This window comes from Grus americana, chromosome 23 (genome assembly GCF_028858705.1).
Source record: "Grus americana isolate bGruAme1 chromosome 23, bGruAme1.mat, whole genome shotgun sequence".
In the NCBI taxonomy this organism is placed as follows: domain Eukaryota; kingdom Metazoa; phylum Chordata; class Aves; order Gruiformes; family Gruidae; genus Grus; species Grus americana.
In genome coordinates, this window is record NC_072874.1 from 5,244,679 (window position 1) to 5,263,723 (window position 19,045).

Genomic DNA, 19,045 nt, shown 5'->3' on the forward strand with positions numbered 1-19,045 from the left:
GCTGGGGGTGGTGTGGGTGGTCCTGAGTTGAGCAGGACGTTACAAGTCTCTTTCTGTAGGGCCAGAGGGTCGCGGTGGGCGCTGCGGGGAGGATCAGGAGGGGACCCTCTTGACTTGACAAGTACCCTTGGCTTTAAGGCCAATGTAATCCTACTCTAGCAATTAAGACTTGAGAAGGAATTGTAAATAATGTAGGCAAAGACCAGCACAAATTCCTTTATCCGAGAAGAATAAGCGCTTTCAGACATCCTTTCAAACTGGGAGCTACGGAAGGTTTTTAATTCCTATATGTCTTTATGTGCCAATTCCTTGAGAAATACCCAGGCTGACACATGCGCTATGTTACCTATAGATTCACAACGTATGCGCTAACGACCTTACAGCTGAAGGACCGGAATGAAACGAGGCTATGGTCTTGGATCAGTTGCTGTGCAAATATGACTAAAAGGAGAGATGCGGACACAAGCGATGCATTAGTAAAGCTTATTTTGCGTCACTGGAACTGCACTTTCTTTTCAGCAAAGCCTCCAATAGAATTAGCTGCTGGTGGTTACCATAGTTTTGTGCCTCAGGGATGTTTTCCTTCATGCTTTTGGACTAAAAGGGTATCTGGTCCTCAGGCCAGTCCACTTCTGCAGGATTTGGGGGAGAAAAAAGAAGAAAAGAGGAGATAGGAATGCTCCAAGTGTGTTTCTGGAGGCAAGAAGTTGTGTGCTAAGCAGCTTTTGGTGCACAAGGCAAAACCGGAGAAGCTGGGTTTCATCAGCAGGTCGGGTTGATGAAAAGGCCGTGGAGATGATGGACTTTGGTCCTGAGCTGCTGTTTCTTTTGCGAACCTAATAAGTCAGGTTGCCCCCCAAATGGGGCACCGGAGCAGGGGGTTATAGCAGCAGTTTCATACCCCACGTTGATCATCTTCTGATCAGTGAGTGCCTGGTTGCCTGACGGCTTGGAGCTGGGAAGTACCAGTGCAGTAGATGTTCTTTGGGAGGGAAAACCCATACAAGTCCTCGGTGTTTATCGAGGTGTGTTGAGAAGCTCAGCTTTGGGGGGCTTCAGACACGGAGCTGGTGGTAGCAGAGACCCACTGCAGTTCCCATCGCCTCTCCAGTTTGAATTTTTACACCTGATGCTCTTTCCTAGCTGGGAGATCTGATTTTGAGCTATTGAGGACTTTTTCCTTCTTGGCAGTGCGGTTTGACTACGTTCCCTTTCTTCCCTCTCCCATGAAGAAGGACGGGTAAAAACCAGCCCATCCTACAGAATTTCTTTTGCTATTTGCAGAAACACGCCAAGGGGCAGGATCTACTTAAAAAAGTCTGCGACCACCTCAATCTCCTGGAAGAAGACTATTTTGGTTTGGCCATATGGGACACGCCAACCTCCAGGGTAAGTAGCCGCTGTTGCGTGGTGCGTAATCTCTTCTTCAGACTTCTTTTGGTGTCTCTCCCCAAAGGACTAAGAGAGTCATCACAGAGGCAGAAACTGTGAATAAGTGACTCACAGGAGTGTGGATTTTATTAAAAAAGCTACAGGAACTTGGATCTTCACCTGGAGAAAATTCATTATATTAGTTTACTGCAAAACGATGCCATTAATTTGTAAAGCTCTAGCTCAAGAAGTTAGGGGAAGATGAGGCTTTTCTCACTCTGGAAAAGCAGCGGGTTTGTTTATTGTCATTTTAAGAAGAGGTTAACTACTCTTAGGCTGCAGAAGATGAGCCTGAAAGGCTGCAGGGGGACTTGCCAGTCTCGGAGCCTGTGTTCGCCAAGAGGCAGAGCTCTCTCTTGGGTTTGTTTTGCTGTCTCTGATGTCTTGCTGTTTTCTTGTATGTGACATTTGCTTCCATGTACGTAGCCTGGATTTTTTTACTCTACGAGGTGGTCGTGCTTGCAGAGGGAGGGATAGGTGTGCTTTTAGATCCCATTAAGAGCAAAAAGAATTTAGCTGGAGCAGCTCAACTTCTCACGCTTGTGCTGTGGGGAGCTCGCCGCTGCTTCTCCTGGATCCCTGGCTCTTCTCACGTCCAGGCGCGCTGGCATTGATTCTTCCGAAAGCAAAAGCATGCACCTCCTTCCTGTGCTGCTTTCCAACCATTAGGGACTGAAAACAAACATAATTTTGTCAGATTTTTGTCCCAGAGCTGGGAGCTGAGGAAGGTAAAGCCGACGTGCATGGGTTTAGTTCCAGTGCTGAGTAAGCTGCTTGGTAGAAGTCTGGTTTGCTCTGATGGGGGAAAACACCATTTTTGGGGTGTTTTTGGGAATCTTTCTGGTTATGTTTCATTGAACTTTGAAATCTGAAGCTCCATCTGTCTCTTGCTGTAGCTTCAATCCAGATCCGACACCGAGTTACTGATTCACAAGTAGAAATAATCTTTATAGGAAACCAGCGGATGAGCATCTGCACCTCACGCGCAGAGCTGCGCGGAGCAGGTGGAGGTGTGTGTATTCCTGGACAGGGGAGGGTTGTACGTGGGATTTTCCACCTTGATGTTTAGGGAATAAACCTTCCAGGCGACGGGCGTTTTCCCATGTGGGAACAGGAGATGGGGACAGTGGGAACAGGAGATGGGGACAGTGGGTAGAGCAGCTGGTCGGCACCGGAGGAGCTTGATGCTCCTGCTGCTCTGAAAGGGAGGATTGTTTCCCGTTGATTCATGACACAATGGTGGATAAAAGTGCCGTTAATTGCTGTACCCGTCATCGTCTGCCGGATCAGGCAGGGTGAGAGCCGAGGATGCGTGACTGCACCCTGGGCTCGGCTGCAGTCGTGCGGCACCAGCATGGACGTAAAGATGCTCCGCTTAAATCAGCGACCCTAAGACAACAGCAAGTGGCATCCTTTCAACTGGATTTCGTATCCCCAGTTTTATAGGTTAGAAGGGCAAGCATATAAAAAGGTATGATTAAATTAAGTATCTCTGTCACCCTGCCATGAAGTTACGTGTCCTTCTGGTCAAGACAGATTAGCTTGGGGGATTCAGTGGGTTAATTCTTTCACCTCGGGAGACCTGGATGTCCAAATCCTGCTCAGAGCTCATGAAAATGAAGAAGGTGGTTGAATGTAGTCTCTCCAGGAGGGCTGTTTGCACCGCGCCGTCCCCTTCAGTGGGGCAGACCCTGACTTCTGCAAAGGGAAAAGCTCAGACTTGACGTGCCGGGAGTTGCTCAGACTGTGCTGGCAAAAGCAGAAGTTGTTTTTTGAGGCTTGTGTTGCACCAGCATCCCACAAACCCCCAAATTACAGAGGAGGGGGAAAAAAAAGGATATATTTCTAAATTTGTAGCTGACATAATTACTAGAAACTTGAGTCATACTTAAGAGATGAAGTTTATGTCACGCTCCTGTAAAATATTCCATCCTTCCCCAGCAATTGGATGTTTTCACTCATATTTCAGTGATTAGGTCGTTTAAAAACCATAGCTAATAATAGAAAGTATTGGTGATCTTTATTCTGAGTAGGGTAAGTATGGAGACAGGGTGCCTAGAATGAATGCAAACATCCTTGTTGCCTATTTTTAAAGGTTCTGGAGGGGAAAAAAAAGGTGTTGCACAAGTGCCCCTCTTAGCTGGATGTGGCTGCTATATGCTTGCAGCCCTAATATGCTGCTTCTTTTTCCCCTCCTCTTCCTCGTGCCTTCCCTACGAGTACCTGGTAGGTGAAGGGTTGGAAGTGCACCCACCGAGACTGCAGACTGGAGTAAAAGTTTTGGAAAAATGCACCGTGTCTCCAGTTTCCATGGCTGCATTCGTGTCAAATGTTGTCTTTTTGCCGTATTTTTAGCGATTTGCAGTTTTCTCTGGTGTTTCTGGAACGTCTGTTAAACTGTGAATGTTTTTATCCTCTTACAGACGTGGCTGGATCCTGCCAAAGAAATTAAAAAACAGGTTCACGGTAAGTAGTTTGAATTTATCGTGTGGGGGTGTGTGGTTGCTCCCCCCTTCCCTAAATAAGCGTGGCTTTGGCAGGCGATCCGAGGGGCCCAAGGATGGGTGAGAGTTCAAGTGAGGGTGTCTGGCAGGGATCAGCACAAGTTCAAGCAGGCTGTGCATCCTTTCTCCTCTTCTTAAGTACTTAGCGATGCTCTGGATTCAGAAAAAAAAAATGTCATTTCCTTGGGAAAACATAGCTTGGGGTGCGTTCGCCCCATGCAAACCCACGCTATCCTTGCTACCATGCGATGCCGAAATGGGAGATCTGCTCCCTGTTGGAGGATGGGATTTAAAGCTCAAAGGAGATTGGGAGGGCCTGAGTAAAATTGTACGCTGTAGTAAGGTTTTATGGACTCGGAGGCTGTTTCGGCGTCCGAATAGGGGTACCGGAATGATAAATGGCTCAAGTAGTATCAGGGCAAATGCCAGATGGTTTCCAAAGTTGTATTTTAAGGTCTGCTAGCACTGAATTAGTTCAAGATGAGGGCAGTGTCAAAGTTAAATAAATTTTAGATGCTTTTGTTTTCTCTCAGGAGCACGTCTGACTGCTTTGAAAGTAAAATACTGTTTTATGAAAGTGAAATACTGTTTTATGAAAGTAAAATACTGTTTCACGTAGGATTTTAGTGGGGGGCGCAGGACAAAGTGTGTCATTAAGTACAGATTAGGGGGGAAATGCGGCAGGGCTGTGGAGTGGGAAAAGCTCCTGCCTTTATCAGCTTCTCTTTGAATCGATAGCAGGAGGTGTGCAAAGGGCACGAACAGCTCGTGCCATGCCGCGCGGATAAAATTCAGCTCCTAAGTGTAATGAGCAACCTGCTGTGGAATCTGATCCCCCGAGATGGGTTAAATAGGAAATTGAGTTTACTTGAATATGTGGTGAATGTACGTAGGGATATGCATGCACCAGTGTATGTTGGTTTAGGTAACCTCTGCTACCTAAAATATCTTCTTGGAATAACTTGGTTTGAACTGTGTATAATGGAAACAACATGCCTTGTGTTTAATCCCAGCTACGGCGTTGCGTAAGAAGTAAATCCCTGAACGCTACGTCCCCCCTCCTCCCTGTTTGCGATTGCGATAAATCTCTGAGCAAGTTAAGCACAAGGGTATCTTCTCTTTCTGAAATAAATATTATTTTGAACTAGTGCTAAACTATTACGAAAATTACTTTGAGTGCTTAATGGGTTGGTCAGGACTGTTTTCTGCGGGTAAATGTGATTATTTTCAAGAAAAAGAGAGTAACCCCTTCAGCTGTGTCACCTCGACTCTCCGTACCGCAAATAATGCCAGTTCTAGGTGTGATTATGTGGATTCTCACTCCGGTGAGCGCCTGTAACGGTGCTGTACAAGGTTTGCAACAAGCTGTGTTAAAGCGTTTAGGTCTGGACTTGTGAAGCTCTTCCTTGCTTGCTGATTTCTTCCAAAGATTGATGCTTGTATTGTGCCGAGTTTAAACTGTGGTCTGACCGCCCGACCGCAGTGCATTAGGCTGCTGAGTGAATTAGCACATCTGCTCCTTACAAGAAATTTGAAAATTGGGTCGAGTGATGAAACAATACTAATTCATTTACTTATAGCACACCCCTGACCTCTCTTCTTTTGAGATTCTTTTCAATCAATGAAAAAATATGTGAGTAATTTAGCCTCTTAGCAAGGAATTAAACTTTTTTTTCCGCAAGTTGTGGTTTATTCACGTGTATTTGCCTGCCCTGCTTTGTTTTCTCCTGCTTCTATCTTAGCGCCTGAAAATGAAATCATATCTTAAACCATCTGCTTAAGCAGCAGCTAGCAAGTATTAAAATCAGTATTGTCATCTGCTGGCTGTATTTTGAAGATCAGACTGGATATCCCCGGCTTTTTGTAACGACTGACTATTGTGAAGCTGTTCTGGTGGCTTTATTTTTCTCAACCTCTTCTTTATTAATTGCAGGAGGCCCCTGGGATTTTACCTTCAATGTCAAGTTTTATCCACCGGATCCCGCGCAGCTGACGGAGGATATAACCAGGTGGATTACCTGGGAATCCGGGGAGCTCACTAGGCAAAGGAAGCTACTAGGACTGGAAGATTAAATAGAATTTTTTAATATTTGGGTGTTATTCCATCCTTCAGCAAGGACATCAGCTGTCTTGGAGGGTTTTTTCTTTGTTTTTAGTGGATGCGTGGGTTGTTCCCTCTCTTCACTGAAGTCCACATGCGTCATTTATAATCCTGGCATGTGTGCGCTTGTATAGAAAAGTACATTTTTATTTAAAAACAAGATTTTCTGATCATAAGTGTCCTCTACTCCCTTTGCAGAGTGGAGGTGACCATACATCCTCCTGTCCTCTGCACTGTTTACGTGGGAATATTACCCCATAAGTAAAAATACAGGTAGAAATTAGAAACAAGCATCACCTTGCATTCATCAGTGGCATAAAAAAAGAGGTTCTGTTTGATCTTCAAGTTTCTCGCATTTCTCAGTGCTCTCCATAAATAGTATTTTGCTTTCTGTCCCCCTCCTCCAGGTATTACTTGTGTCTTCAACTTAGACAAGACATCATGACGGGGCGGCTGCCCTGTTCCTTTGCGACTTTGGCTCTGCTGGGTTCGTACACGGTCCAGTCCGAGTTGGGAGACTACGATCCTGATCTGCACAGCCCGGATTATATCACCGAATTTAAATTGGCCCCGAACCAGACAAAAGAACTGGAAGAGAAGGTTGTGGAGCTTCATAAAACGTACAGGTAAGGTGCAGTGGCTGGAGAAGCCTGAAATAATGGAAATAATGGGGCTCTCTGGTGTTTTCCCCACCTCTGTTGTATGCTTTTTTGTTTTCTGCTGCACCAATTTTCATGTTGGCAACAGAAGCTTTAACATTAAGGTGTGAATTTTCAGCTACTGAGGAAATCAACTATTTAAAAAAGATCTAATATTTTAAAGTTATAAGAAAAATGTATCTGGAAGCTGGAGTTCTTTTATCCTGCATGAAGAAGCAGGTATGTTTTTAGGAAGCAGATGCAAACTCTGGCACTTGTTTTTTAACAAATGCTCTTTTTCAACAGTATAGCCATGAAAGTGGGTTTTATTTCATATGAAAATGCAGTACAAAGTTTGCTTCTTTTGACCTTGCCCTTTGTATCTTTTTTTTTTTTAATATTTGCTTTGGGATTTATGTAAATTTTGGATTGCAGTCTGGTTGGAGCAGATCCCGTCTCTGTGTATGTGCTGTAGCCTACAGCATGTTTGGGGTTTTCTGCTGCCACGTTTAATGAGTAACACTTTATAACGTGGAAGTATTCCAGATAATGCAGGACGTATAAACCGGAGTTAGGCTGTCCTTGTGTTTCCAAGCACGGCCATGACCTGGGCAGATGTGTCTTGTTCAGGTAGGATTGAAGGACCAGATTAGAGGATGACAGTATCCGAACATCTTCCTCATCTTTATTTTGAGCGTATTTTCATAAATGCTCTCGAGCGCTTGGATCGCAGAAGCTGTGCGAAGTTGTGTGCTCGCGTGGAGAGCGGCCAGCCAGCTGCTTCTGCCTTCTCCCAGAGACACATTTGGGTTTTAAGGGAGGGGAAAAAAAGCCCCTAAAACCACTCCGTGATACCGAGGCCTTCAACCGGCAGCCCCTTGACCTGCGAAAAGCTGCTGGCTGATGCACTAATAACGAGAACAGAGCGAAGACGAGACCTTCTCGCAGGCAGACGGGAGCTAATAACCTGAGTGCGGTAGGGAAGGGTGGACGTGTGCCCCCGGCTGTGACCAAAGCTACAATTAACACCTCGCTCAACCCCGCAAATCAATACCTTAAATTGATTCCCCTCCATTTGCACTGAGAGTAGAGGAAACGAGGGAAAATAAGTACGGGGCCACTGACAGGCTTCATGACTTGAAGTCAAAGGCCGTTAGCTGTGCTAGAAGTGGTAGATCGCGCCGTTGAATTATTCATGGCTTCATTAGAGGGCTACTTCAAGATATAGGACGTAGTTATATTTAATCTAGTCGTGTGTGCAGGAGGGAGGAAGCAATACGTACCCATTTAATTACTGGTCCATATTCTGTGAACCTCTGTCAGAGGGTTTTCAGTGGGAAAATTTCTTTGCTAAGCCATGCTCCATCTCTTACCACTTTATTTGCAAAGTGCAAGGCACATGTCGGAGATGGCGACTGCTCCTGGGTCTTTCCTAGAGGACTGTCGTTACAATTGCCTTTGTCTGCCCTGTCTCCCACCACTAAAACCTCAATTTACATTGCCCACAAGACGTACACGAGCTCTCTCGGTAAGAGAGACGTCAAAGCAGGGAACAAAACGCAATGCATACAGCCGAATGCTGTCCCAGCAGAGCTGTTACATGTACCTCGTACACCAGAAACTTATTAACGAGGGCGTTTCAATAACGTTGCTAATAGCCTCCATTATCAGGATGTTTCTGTTAAGCAAAGTTGCGTTGCGGTGCCCCTCCTGCAGACAGGGTACCATCTGTTCCTGGAAAATGTCTCATTCATCTGGTCTGCCCCAGTAGGAATCGCTGCTGAGTGGTCTCAGCTGTCCTTGCATTTACTTTGGAGAATAATAGCTGGGTTTGGGGGGGGTCCGGAGGCAGGAGGTGTGGGAGGACAGTACGGGTCACCCTCTCTGCCTGCAGCTGAATTGGCGTTTCGTCCACTGAATCAGGTTTTATGCCCTGTATCACACTTACTCGCTGGCTTGTCTGGGGTCCGTACAGCTCCACGGAAATAAGGTGCATCTGTTTTATGAGGAGGTCTCAAAGCACAAATTTGTGCATTGAAAGCAATTTAATAATTCATCGTCCTGGCACAAATTTGTTTGTATTGAAAGCAAAAGAAAATCTAACGAGTAAATGGTTTTGTGAAGTCTGATCTGTCCCCTCCTAAAAGCAACAGTTCTGCGAATCCCAAGCCCTTTCTCTCTTTCCCCAGATCCATGACTCCAGCCCAAGCAGACCTGGAATTTCTTGAGAATGCAAAAAAGCTGTCTATGTATGGAGTTGACCTTCACCAAGCTAAGGTGAGAATCAGCATGTGTGCACCAGCCTGTGGATTTTGTAATTTGATTATCCATCCCTTGTAGGAGCAAGCTTACCTATTTCAGGAGGTTCCTTTTGAAAGATACAGGAAGTACGGAAGCACAGACACACAACAGAAATGCCACAAGCATTCTTGCAAGGGAAGGGATTCTTCCTGATTGCTTATTAATTATATATCACAGGAAAATTTACAAAGCTGCTGATGCAGACAGGTCCTTGCTCTGAGGAACTTAGAATAAGGCTCTGACCCTGCAAGGTCAGCCACTCCGCTCAGAGCAATGCAGGGTAGACTTTAGATGAGCCCTTTGAGCAAACAGCGTCGCAGGACAGATCGGCAGAAGGGAGGAGGTTGTAAGGAGAAGCGTGAAGGAAAAGCAAGCCTGGCCCTGGCTGCACAGGGAGCTGGAAGCAGAAGTCGGGGGCAGGGGGAGGTGAATTTGGGGGAAGACCAAAGGGGTCGTTCGGAAGGCAGACATTGATCTGAAACTTGTAACCCTGACGCTGCTGAAATCCTCATCTGCTTTCCCAGGACTTGGAGGGAGTGGATATCACTCTGGGAGTCTGTTCCAGTGGCCTTCTTGTTTACAAAGATAAACTGAGAATCAACCGCTTCCCTTGGCCCAAAGTCCTGAAGATTTCCTACAAACGCAGCAGCTTCTTTATTAAGATTCGGCCCGGGGAGGTACGTTCTGACTTCTTTGTGCTCGCGGCTTCTTTAGTCGCCTTCTGATTATCACCATCGTGCTTCACTAAAACAAAGTTAGGGGAGGGAGCAAGCTTTTCTCTGAATGAACATTTTACACTCTATTGGGTTTCTGATCTTGGCTTGGTATTAAGTTCAGATAGAGCCTGCTCACCTTGCAGATAAACCAGCGGGTGCCAATTTAAACAACGTGTCATCCAGCACCACCTCCTGGCACTGCGTGGTATTCCCAACATCCAGAGGAAAGCGGTGGGAAGTTCTCAGTTGAAACTGGGAGAGGACTAACTCCTTTTTTTTGGAAACGGGGCAAAACAAAGGCTCTTTGTCTCACTTAAAATATTAAAAAACTAAAATACAGAGGCATACCTTTTCACTTAGCCTGCTGCAGGCAGGGGGTGGCTGCCCTGACGCTGCCTCTTGTGAACGGGGAGATCCCCGGAGCAGCCTGGCTGCTGGAAATAAGAGTGGGGAGGGAGGCTGTACTGGGGCTCTGCCTCTTTCCTCCTCTCCTCCTTCCTCCTGCTTCGCTGCCGTGACCCAGCCTTGCCGGGAAGTCGATTTTTGACCCAGCTGAGTAGCGTGACAGGGGGGGTGAATGAGTCTGAATGGTTGCTAACCCCACAGTAGGCTCCTCTGCAAATCCCGGTGCATCCTGAGAGGTGCAGGGACAGGGGAGTGGTGGACCAAGCCCTGTGTTTTCTCAGACCATCCTGCACATCGTGGAGTGGGTTCAACTGCTTTTGGACTAGACCAGCAGTTTGTGCCGCAGCAGAACAGGTCGATGGGCTGGGGACTGGGCTCCTGCCACATTTGTTTTCTTGCTGTACCTAAATAACTTCTATTTTCCACAGCAAGAGCAGTATGAAAGTACAATTGGATTCAAGCTCCCAAGTTATCGGGCAGCGAAGAAGCTGTGGAAAGTATGTGTTGAACATCACACGTTTTTCAGGTGGGTTTTCTAAACGGTATGACTAATTCTTCAGATTAGCTGCTGAAAATGAGCCACTCCTTCAGTGTTCCTTGGTGTTGCACAAAATTTGGAGTGAAATGGTTGCAGAGACGTTTATATTGCAATAAATTTCTAATAAGCTTCCGCTTCATGAGATACATAAGAGGGAGGTCTTCTGGCTTATGTAAATGTGGGCTTATAGTTCGCGTTTGTTGTTTTGTTAATGAAGCGTATGCAGAGCCTTCTTTAATTTGTATTTTAATTTCCCTTTACCTGCCACTGCCTAGATCTGGAGGTAGGATTTTTAAATCGTGCGTGTGGTTTTCAGGCTGACTTCCACCGAGGCCATCCCGAAGAGCAGGTTCCTGGCACTGGGCTCCAAGTTCCGCTACAGTGGCCGGACGCAGGCACAGACGAGGCAGGCAAGTGCCTTGATTGACCGACCCGCTCCACAGTTCGAGCGGACGGCAAGTAAGCGAGCCTCCAGGAGCCTCGATGGAGGTGAGTGTCTGGTGCCTCTTCCCTCTCCATGGCTGGATTCTGCAGGATGCTGAAATGCTCCTTAAATACCACCTAAATTCCCTGCTTTAAAAAAAAGAAAATAAATAGAAAAGCGTAACTTCTCACTTTAATACAAGACCTGGATATGAAATGCAAACAGAATAGTAGTACTAGCAAGAACTGACTGACAAAAAGGATGTAGGTGGGCGCCGAAGGCTTATGGCAAAGTTCTGGTTGCAAAGACATTTCCTCATTCAACCTCAACGCATTTTTCCTTTTAGCAAATCAGGAATTAAGCTATTCTAGGGTTTGTTTTGTTCAGTGTAGCTTCTTAAATGATGTCGTTTTCCTTGAGGGGGGGAATTTTTTTGCCACAACTGTTTGAAACTTTTTCAGTGTCTATTAAAGCGATGCTGATGTTGAAGTTGGTGGCACATCGATCAGGTGGGCTCGTTCCTGACAGTTTTGAAAGAGCCGGATAGCCGCAGGCTAGAGGAGGTGAGGCAGGGAAGGGGGAGTGCCGAAGTTTGCCCCCCTTGATCTGGATCATGGGATGCTTGTAAAATTAGGATCCAGGGAGAGGGGAGAATCCCTTTGCACTAAGGGCGCCTGACAGAGCAGGAGCAGCGTTGCTTTGAGCCCTGAGGTCATGCTGCAACCCGGCATGGAGCAGGGCTGCCCCAGTGCCCCGTGGCCAGCAGCAGCCAGGCTGCCCCTGCTCCTGGCATGGATTTAGAGGGCTCAGCAACACCCCGAGCCTGGGCTTCACGCCTCGGAGCCGGGAAGGGAAGGGCTGCTTGGTCTGAGCTCCATATCACAGCAAAGCAAAACCCCAGCTTGCCTGTGGTCTGGGCGTGCGAGGTTACCCAGGCACGATGCACGGAGGCTCGGGGACCAGCGCTGTTGGTTGCCCTTTGGCCGTGCCCTGTAGACCATGACGGCCCCAGAGCAGCAGCGAAATCCCCGCTGCAATCCCGCACCCGAATGTCAGAGCTCAGAAAAGAGCAGCCTGTGAATGTAACGCTTCTGTCCCCGTTGAAGTCTGCAGCCTTTTTCCATCTGCTGTGTGGGCAGTCGTTAACATGTGCCCCATTTCTTCAGCTAAACGTGCGACTCAAAAAGTTGAGTTCAGAGCCGTAGAGGAAGAGAAGCAGGAGGAGGTGGTGGTGGTTGAGGTTCCTGAACCAAAACCCGCGGATCAGGTCCGAGAGAAGCCAGGTATAAGCTGTGGTGGTGGCTACAACTCTCTGCAGTGCCTTTCCTATCCTTTACATGCTTGTTCCCAACAACTCAAAAGTTTCACCAAATCTGGCGGCTTTCTTTTTTCGTTTCTTTGCAAGAAGAGTTTCACAGTCAGAGGAGAGAGAGCCCGGCAGAGCCCCGGCTCTGGGAGACTCGTTAAATTTCCACCTTGCACCTCGTTAGACTGTAATTCTTGCGGGGAGGTGGGGAAAAGTTTAGGATGCGCTGGCACTTGAGAACTGTCTCCTCGTTAAATTTGGGTGTTTCTGTAAATATGGGTTAGAAAACGTTGAAGTTTGATCTTGAAACTTCTTGTAAAGCTTCTGAAATTCTTCATCCTGGGACCTGCTTGCCATTTTTTAAGCCTATTCTGGGTTTTTTTGGGGGGGGGAGGTTGAGAAATGCCGCCCATTTTGCTACATGGAGCTTATATTTCTCTTAAGATAGGTACTATTAATAAATATTAATGCCCTTAAGAGGTGTGTAGGTACAACAGCATATTTGAATACTAATAAGTCTGTCACAGCAGCGGTGTTGTCAAATATTTGCAGTCTTCATCGCTTAAATATCGAATGCCTGTGGTGCATTAGGGCTGGAGATGATTCGTATGCAACTGCATTCTGGGCTGCTTCCACCCCGACTTTTTTTGCAGCACGCTTTTGACATCACCGTTTTTCTGGTATGAAATCTAGACCAGGCTTTCATAAAGTAACGTGGCAGACTGTCTCCCCACCACTCTCTTGCCTCGAATTCTTGCTAGTCAGCATCACCTGGCAGGGAAAGCCTGACGCTGGAAAAACAGAAGAGGGAGAATTAGCATTTAAGACACCAGGATAGATGGCTGTGTGTTCTTAATTTTCAGATTTGAAGTGGATCACTCAAGTACATTTAATTAAAGCAGCTAGTTTTTATATAGGTTTTTATCTTGAGGAGCCTGGGTGTGTTTTTCCTGGATTTTACGAGCCAGCACCTGCATCTCCCCAGACTTTGCAGCCAGAACCCGTCCTGGTGCCGCACTGGAGAGCCGTTTGCGTGTCCCCGTGTATCCCTGCCTGGGCAAGAAGCCTGCAGCGCTTACTTGTTTTCCCCTCTCATCCAATACACTGTTGGTCCTGGCAGCGCTAGAAAGACCGATATGCAGTTGCTTGGTGAAAAATTACTATTAAGCTGCCTGATTTAAAAACCTCCTTGCTGTTCTCAGCCGCTGCCTTGGAGAGGGATCTCCCCTCACTCTTTCCTCCGCTGCACCGACCGTCATGTGTCCTCGTGGTTCTCCGACCGCTCTGTTAACCCATGCAAACCTCTTTCTAGCTAAACACGCTCTTGAAACTTTTGAAATGAAACCCATTGCAGAGGAGGAAGAGGAGGAGGAGAAGGTAGAGGTGGTTAAGGTTCCCGTTGCTGAGCCAAAGTTACCGGAGCCGTTGCGGACGCGGTCAGGTACAGCCGCAGCGGTGTTTGGCATCGGTGTGGCTCCCACGGCCGCCCGTGCTGTGACCTGCTGGGTTGAAGTGATGCAGTGCTGTAGGACGGAGTTTGCATCGTTTGCAGTGGTGTTCGCTGCCATTAAAATCACGCCCGGCTTTGCAAGTATGCTGTAATACACGAGCGCTGCTTTATCGAGGCACGCCTCTGGGTGAGACGAGGAGGTGCCGTGGCTTGGCTGCGTGTCTGCGTGTTAAAATGAGTGTGCAATGGCCTTTTAACGCTCCTCTCTCGCTGTCCCTTCTCGTAAGGTTCGTTTCCCTGAGCCATGGGAACGTGAAAATCAGGTTGTGCGCTCTGGGACCGCTGGAGCTCACCTACACTCGGCTTTTTCTTCTTCGCTAGGGAGCCTGCTTTTTCCATAGTTGGGTGGTTGTTTTCTTTTTCCCAGAGTAGCTTCACTGCTGCAGACAGATCCACCCTAATCATAATTAAAAGCAGAGTCGGTTAGTCATTGCAGGAAGAGGAGATCGATGCCATGGAGGGAAGTAACTGGGAACTTCATCCGTTTTCTGGATTATTGTCAAAAACACTAAGCCAGCCCCTGCACGTAGACTCGAGGATATTGCGTGGGATGAGCTGCAGCAGAGCAGGCAGCGGCCAGCGTCAGACCCGAGCACATCCAGGGGTGTCCTGCTGCAGCTGCCCCTTCTTCTCATTCACCTCCTGCACTTTTTCCTCCTCTTGACACTTTTTATTCCTAGTAGGGACTGTTTTCTTGGCCAGGGTGATGATGATGGCTATTTTATATCGCATATTTTGGAGCAGTGCTTTTTACAGTGTTTAGTCAAAATAGCTAATGGTAGTAAATCGAGAAAATACAACTAAAACGATGCAGCACAGAAGTTGTCACTGAACATCAAAGGCAAAGCTTGATATCTGTTGTTATTTACCCGCGTGTCTCGATGCTCTGAAGTGCCAAGAGAGGCAGGAGTCCCTACAGAGAGGAGGCCCTGAGGATTTACTGATGGCACTATTTCCTTTGTCATCTTCGAGGTGACATTTTAACACGTCCATAACTTTTTTTAGCCAAACATGCTCTTGGCAGTGTTGAGGTAAGCCCAATTGAAGAGGAGGAGGAGGAAGAAAAAATGGTGGTGATGAGAGAAGTAGAGCCGGTCCCGAAGGAGCCAGGTACCGCCGTGATGGCTTTGCACACCCGGCATCCTCCTAATCCCGACTGTCCCTGCCGTCTCACCGACCCTCTGTACAACCTCCCCGATGGCTGTCACCGCTTCCATGGCATAAATGACACCGAGACGCGGCACCGGTTGTCCTTCCGAAAGGATAACACAGAAATGAACTGCCGTGCCGAAGAAGCGGGGAAATAATGGAGATGGCGGTGGTGGTTTTGGGGTTTTAGGGTGGGTTTTCAGAGGAAGTGGTGTCTAGGAGTTTGTCTTAAAAGTGGAATTTCAGTCTCTGAAAAATCAGGTTCTTTTTTTTACCTCTCCATCTTGTGTGTTCTTGTCCACATGGATACTTTATTCTGTACGTGGTTTATACACACAGATGAGTTATCTTTTCAGTGGAACCAGAATTCTTACTTAGGAGTTACTTAAACTTACAATTTCTTCTTTAATGTCAAATTTTCTGGTGTTTTTGACAAGCTGGATGGACACTAGTAACCTCGTGTTGGCTGGGTAGGTTACACAGTGTGAATGTCACTGCATAAACTGTGACGTTAGGAATATGAGACCGCGTCAAAGAAATTATTTCGGGCGACTAGTTACCTTTGTAGTGGAACGGCCATAAAAACCCAGCCTCAGGAGAATTAAATAGTTTATTGCATCTATAGGTACGCAGAGTGAATTAATTGGGGCTCGCTTTGTCGCACAGTATTGGCTTGAATATTTGGGAGGTGGCAGGCTTTTCAGGGATTGGGAACTGTCTGGGAAATCAGGAATTGAAGGAAAGGGTAGGCAGTTGATTTTGTGTGTACCTAGTGCTTGTATTTAAGACTGTCATCCTCTGGAACGGTGATTTTTTTTGGCAGCATGCTGTTCATTTCTGCACTGTCACTGATCTGGAGGTGCTGGGTATCTTCTCGCAGCGGTGCCTTGGGCTGCGGCAGGAGATACCCACCTCGGACACGCAGCCCCAGCCTGCTTTGAAACCCACCTGGAAGTTGCTGCAAAGTTTTATAGAGCAAGGCTTGTTAATGATTTTTTTTTTTTTTGGTCTGAATTGCTGAAAAGACTGGGGAGATGGGGGAAAGCCTGTGTTGCCCTTCCAGAAATCATCTGTTTCTGGTTGAGGAGATGCCAACGAGTCAAGAACTCACCACAGCTATAAGTGTTTCTATTTTAACGGCTGCATTGGGATGGACTTCTGTGTCTGTTGTGTGCGAAGGACCCAGAAATCGATGGCAGTGTGTCAAAAATAGATTCGCCTTTCTGGTGTGGCTTCTCTGCAGAGTGCAAGCTTGCTTTTTGTAAACCATCTGTTGTGGGGTTTTATTTTATTTTATTTAAACCATAAGGAAAATAATCACAACTTCCCCGTACTAAATGCACAAGCTGCTTTGCTCAACATCTTTCTTTATTTTCCCCCCCTTTTTTTTTCCCCCCCTCCTTCTCCTCCCTTTCTTTTCAAATGACAGCGCTGTAATTTGGAAAGACTTCTTCTGGTGCTTTAGAAACGTTACCTGTTCTGAACCATGTCCCTGTTTGTCTCTCCCCCATCCTCAGCAGTGGCCGTGATAACCCCTGAGAGGAGTCCCCGTCCCACCTCTGCCCCAGCCATCGCTCAGAGCCACGCTGCAGAACCACTCCCAGCTAAGCCCGACGTGAAGGACACATTCGCTGCCTCTAAAGTAGAAAAAGAAGCGGCGAAACCCGATGTGAGACGTGAAGAAATCCCACTGGAGAAAGCCAAGCCGGAGCCAGCCGATGCATCAAAGGTATGTCAGACCAGGCTCTCGTTGGAAGAGGCTGGAGCATCGGCTCTAGAAGCCAGCCCGGAGCAGCAGCTCTGCACATCTTCCCCTCCCGGGCAGCGAGGGGTTTATTCCTCACCCAGGCATTCGGTGGGAAAGAGTTACGGGCATCTGGGTCCCAGGGAGATCTCAGCCCTGACCCTCTGGGTGCAAGGAAGGATGCCCAGGGCAGCTGGGTTTTGGTGGTTGCAGTCAGACTAAATGTAACGTACTGATAGACGGTTAAAACAGCTGGCCAGAATTGCACACAAGTTCACAGTAATTGAATTTAGAGCTCACCCACTGCTGAGCTGTCTCTGCTGATTCCTGGTACAACAGCAGGAGCGATTCCAGTGAAATCGGTGATATGGATCTGGTCCGCAGCCCAGCGTCTCAATGCAAATGTTTTTTACATTGATAGGCTTTCTCTGGGAGAGCTGTTAATATGTTTCTGCAAACTGGCCTAAAACTTCAGTTGTGAACGGCACTGTTGAGACCTCTGGGGCTTTATTGTTTAAATGAAAATTTTTTTAAACATTATTTGAACTTTTTACAAATGTCCGAGACCTCTGCTGACCTTGATCTGTGTGTGTTATTCTTGTAAGTGAAAAGAATGTGAAAAATTTCTGTTCGTATTACAGTGTCCTTAATATTCTGCAAATCTCATTGACTGAAACCTTGCAGTGTTGCAGCAGAGGTGTATGCCTCAAGACACAATTTTCCCATTACTCTGAATATTTAGCTATTCCCAGCATTACCAGACCCACATTTTTGCTGTAACATATCACGCACTGGGTCTCATGTGACATGCTCCAGGGGAGATCACTATGACTTAAGGTTGGGACATGGAGGTGAAGGAAGGACGGTTGCTTTAAAAAAATTTCGTGACCTGTGTGACCAGTAGTTTTTAAATGAAAATGCTGAGGGGACCTTCAGGATGGCACGTTGGAGTGCGCATCGTGGCGCACAGTTCCTGCACGGCTGCTCACCCTCCCTAGCATTAAACTGAGAGCAAGTACATTTTATTCATCCCATCTCGCTTATTACAGGGCTTTTTCCTAAATGCTTAAACACTGGATTATTTTTTTTTTCCCTTTAAATGTAGCTGTGGGAGGAAATTGTGGATTTGAACGTGCCAAATTTACCCTGTTTCTCAAATGTAGCTGCATCACTTCTTTTAACGCCCACCGATGCTTTTGCCTTCAGAGTATTTGGCAATCCAGTTTCCCTCAAATACTTTCCTTAAAGCGTTAAGACAATCTTGGCTCTTTGCTCGGGGACAGTAAGGAACTGGATTTGTGATGTTAGGCTTGAGTTTGTAGATAGGCCACTTCTTACTGACTCTGCGAGCGTAATACCTGCGCGTAACAAATAATTTTCTGGTTTCGAGGTGGTCCGTGTTAATTTGAGCACGTTGCTTTGGGTAAGGATTTCACTGGGAGATCCAGCTGCAAATTAAATTTGAAAATGTTGCCTGGCAAAGCAGCACTAGAGAGCACTGGTTTCAAATGCAAATAATTCTGAAGCTGAAGGAATGATTGTAAATGTGCTGTTAACTAACAGACTGTCGGAGAGTTGCGGTGTCATTAACTCTTTCCGGAGGACTGCATGTTGGTTTTTGCATGTTCACCCAGCATTTCAAAACCAACTTTATGCAGCTGTGTTTTGAAACTAAATGATCTCTTAAAACAAGTCTACTAACAAGAAATGTTTTTACCAATTTATTTCTTAAATGTAGGTGAGGAAAACGCACATTGAGGTCACGGTACCCACCACGAATGGTGACCAGCCCCAGGTTTGTGCTGATAATTCAGTTAGGTTGCTCACTTTTTCTTTTTTTTTTTTTAAGGTTATACAGTGAGGTTCAACATAGTTAAATGAACCAACAACTTTTTTTTTTTTTTTTATCACTGCCCAACAGCAGCAGCCTGCAGAAAAAGAGGAAGAGCTGATAAGAATGAGGAAGGTTAGACATTTTACACTTTCACCAAACAAATTTGCCATATCATTCATGCATCTGTAACCTGTTTAAAAAGACAGTGCTCCAATTTCTTCATGTGCTTTGGGTTGGGGTTTTTTTGTTGTTTTTTTTTTTCTTTAAACTGCAACTATCAAATACTTGATTTTAAAATTAATAGCTTTTTGTCCCATAGACAGTCTGATTGCTAAAATTATGCATGTTGAATGTTCGAGAGAAGCACACTTGGTTTGATTTATACAATTTATCCTCCCTGTAACAAATTGAATTAGAAACCAAAGAAAACTGTATAGCGTGCAT

The 19,045-nt window shown here is 46.4% G+C and overlaps 1 protein-coding gene across 50 annotated transcripts in view; it reads left to right on the forward strand.

Moving 5' to 3' along the window:
- The window catches only part of EPB41 (erythrocyte membrane protein band 4.1), a 93,918-nt gene that overhangs the window by 48,641 nt on the left and 26,232 nt on the right, over positions 1-19,045 (forward strand). For 17 of the 50 annotated variants that reach the window (XR_008573973.1, XM_054802349.1, XM_054802337.1 and 14 more), the window contains 13 exons: positions 1,285-1,389; positions 3,855-3,897; positions 5,869-5,944; positions 6,444-6,662; positions 8,864-8,951; positions 9,500-9,652; positions 10,525-10,622; positions 10,951-11,123; positions 12,225-12,341; positions 13,677-13,805; positions 16,541-16,752; positions 18,506-18,562; positions 18,689-18,733. Coding sequence is in view for 49 of the 50 variants with exons in the window: in XM_054802349.1 (XP_054658324.1) it covers positions 1,285-1,389; positions 3,855-3,897; positions 5,869-5,944; positions 6,444-6,662; positions 8,864-8,951; positions 9,500-9,652; positions 10,525-10,622; positions 10,951-11,123; positions 12,225-12,341; positions 13,677-13,805; positions 16,541-16,752; positions 18,506-18,562; positions 18,689-18,733 (1,515 nt within the window). In the remaining variant the exon portion in view is untranslated. The remainder of the gene's footprint in view (positions 1-1,284; positions 1,390-3,854; positions 3,898-5,868; positions 5,945-6,443; positions 6,663-8,863; positions 8,952-9,499; positions 9,653-10,524; positions 10,623-10,950; positions 11,124-12,224; positions 12,342-13,676; positions 13,806-16,540; positions 16,753-18,505; positions 18,563-18,688; positions 18,734-19,045) is intronic. The other 33 variants (XM_054802372.1, XM_054802377.1, XM_054802338.1 and 30 more) reach the window with 13 other exon arrangements.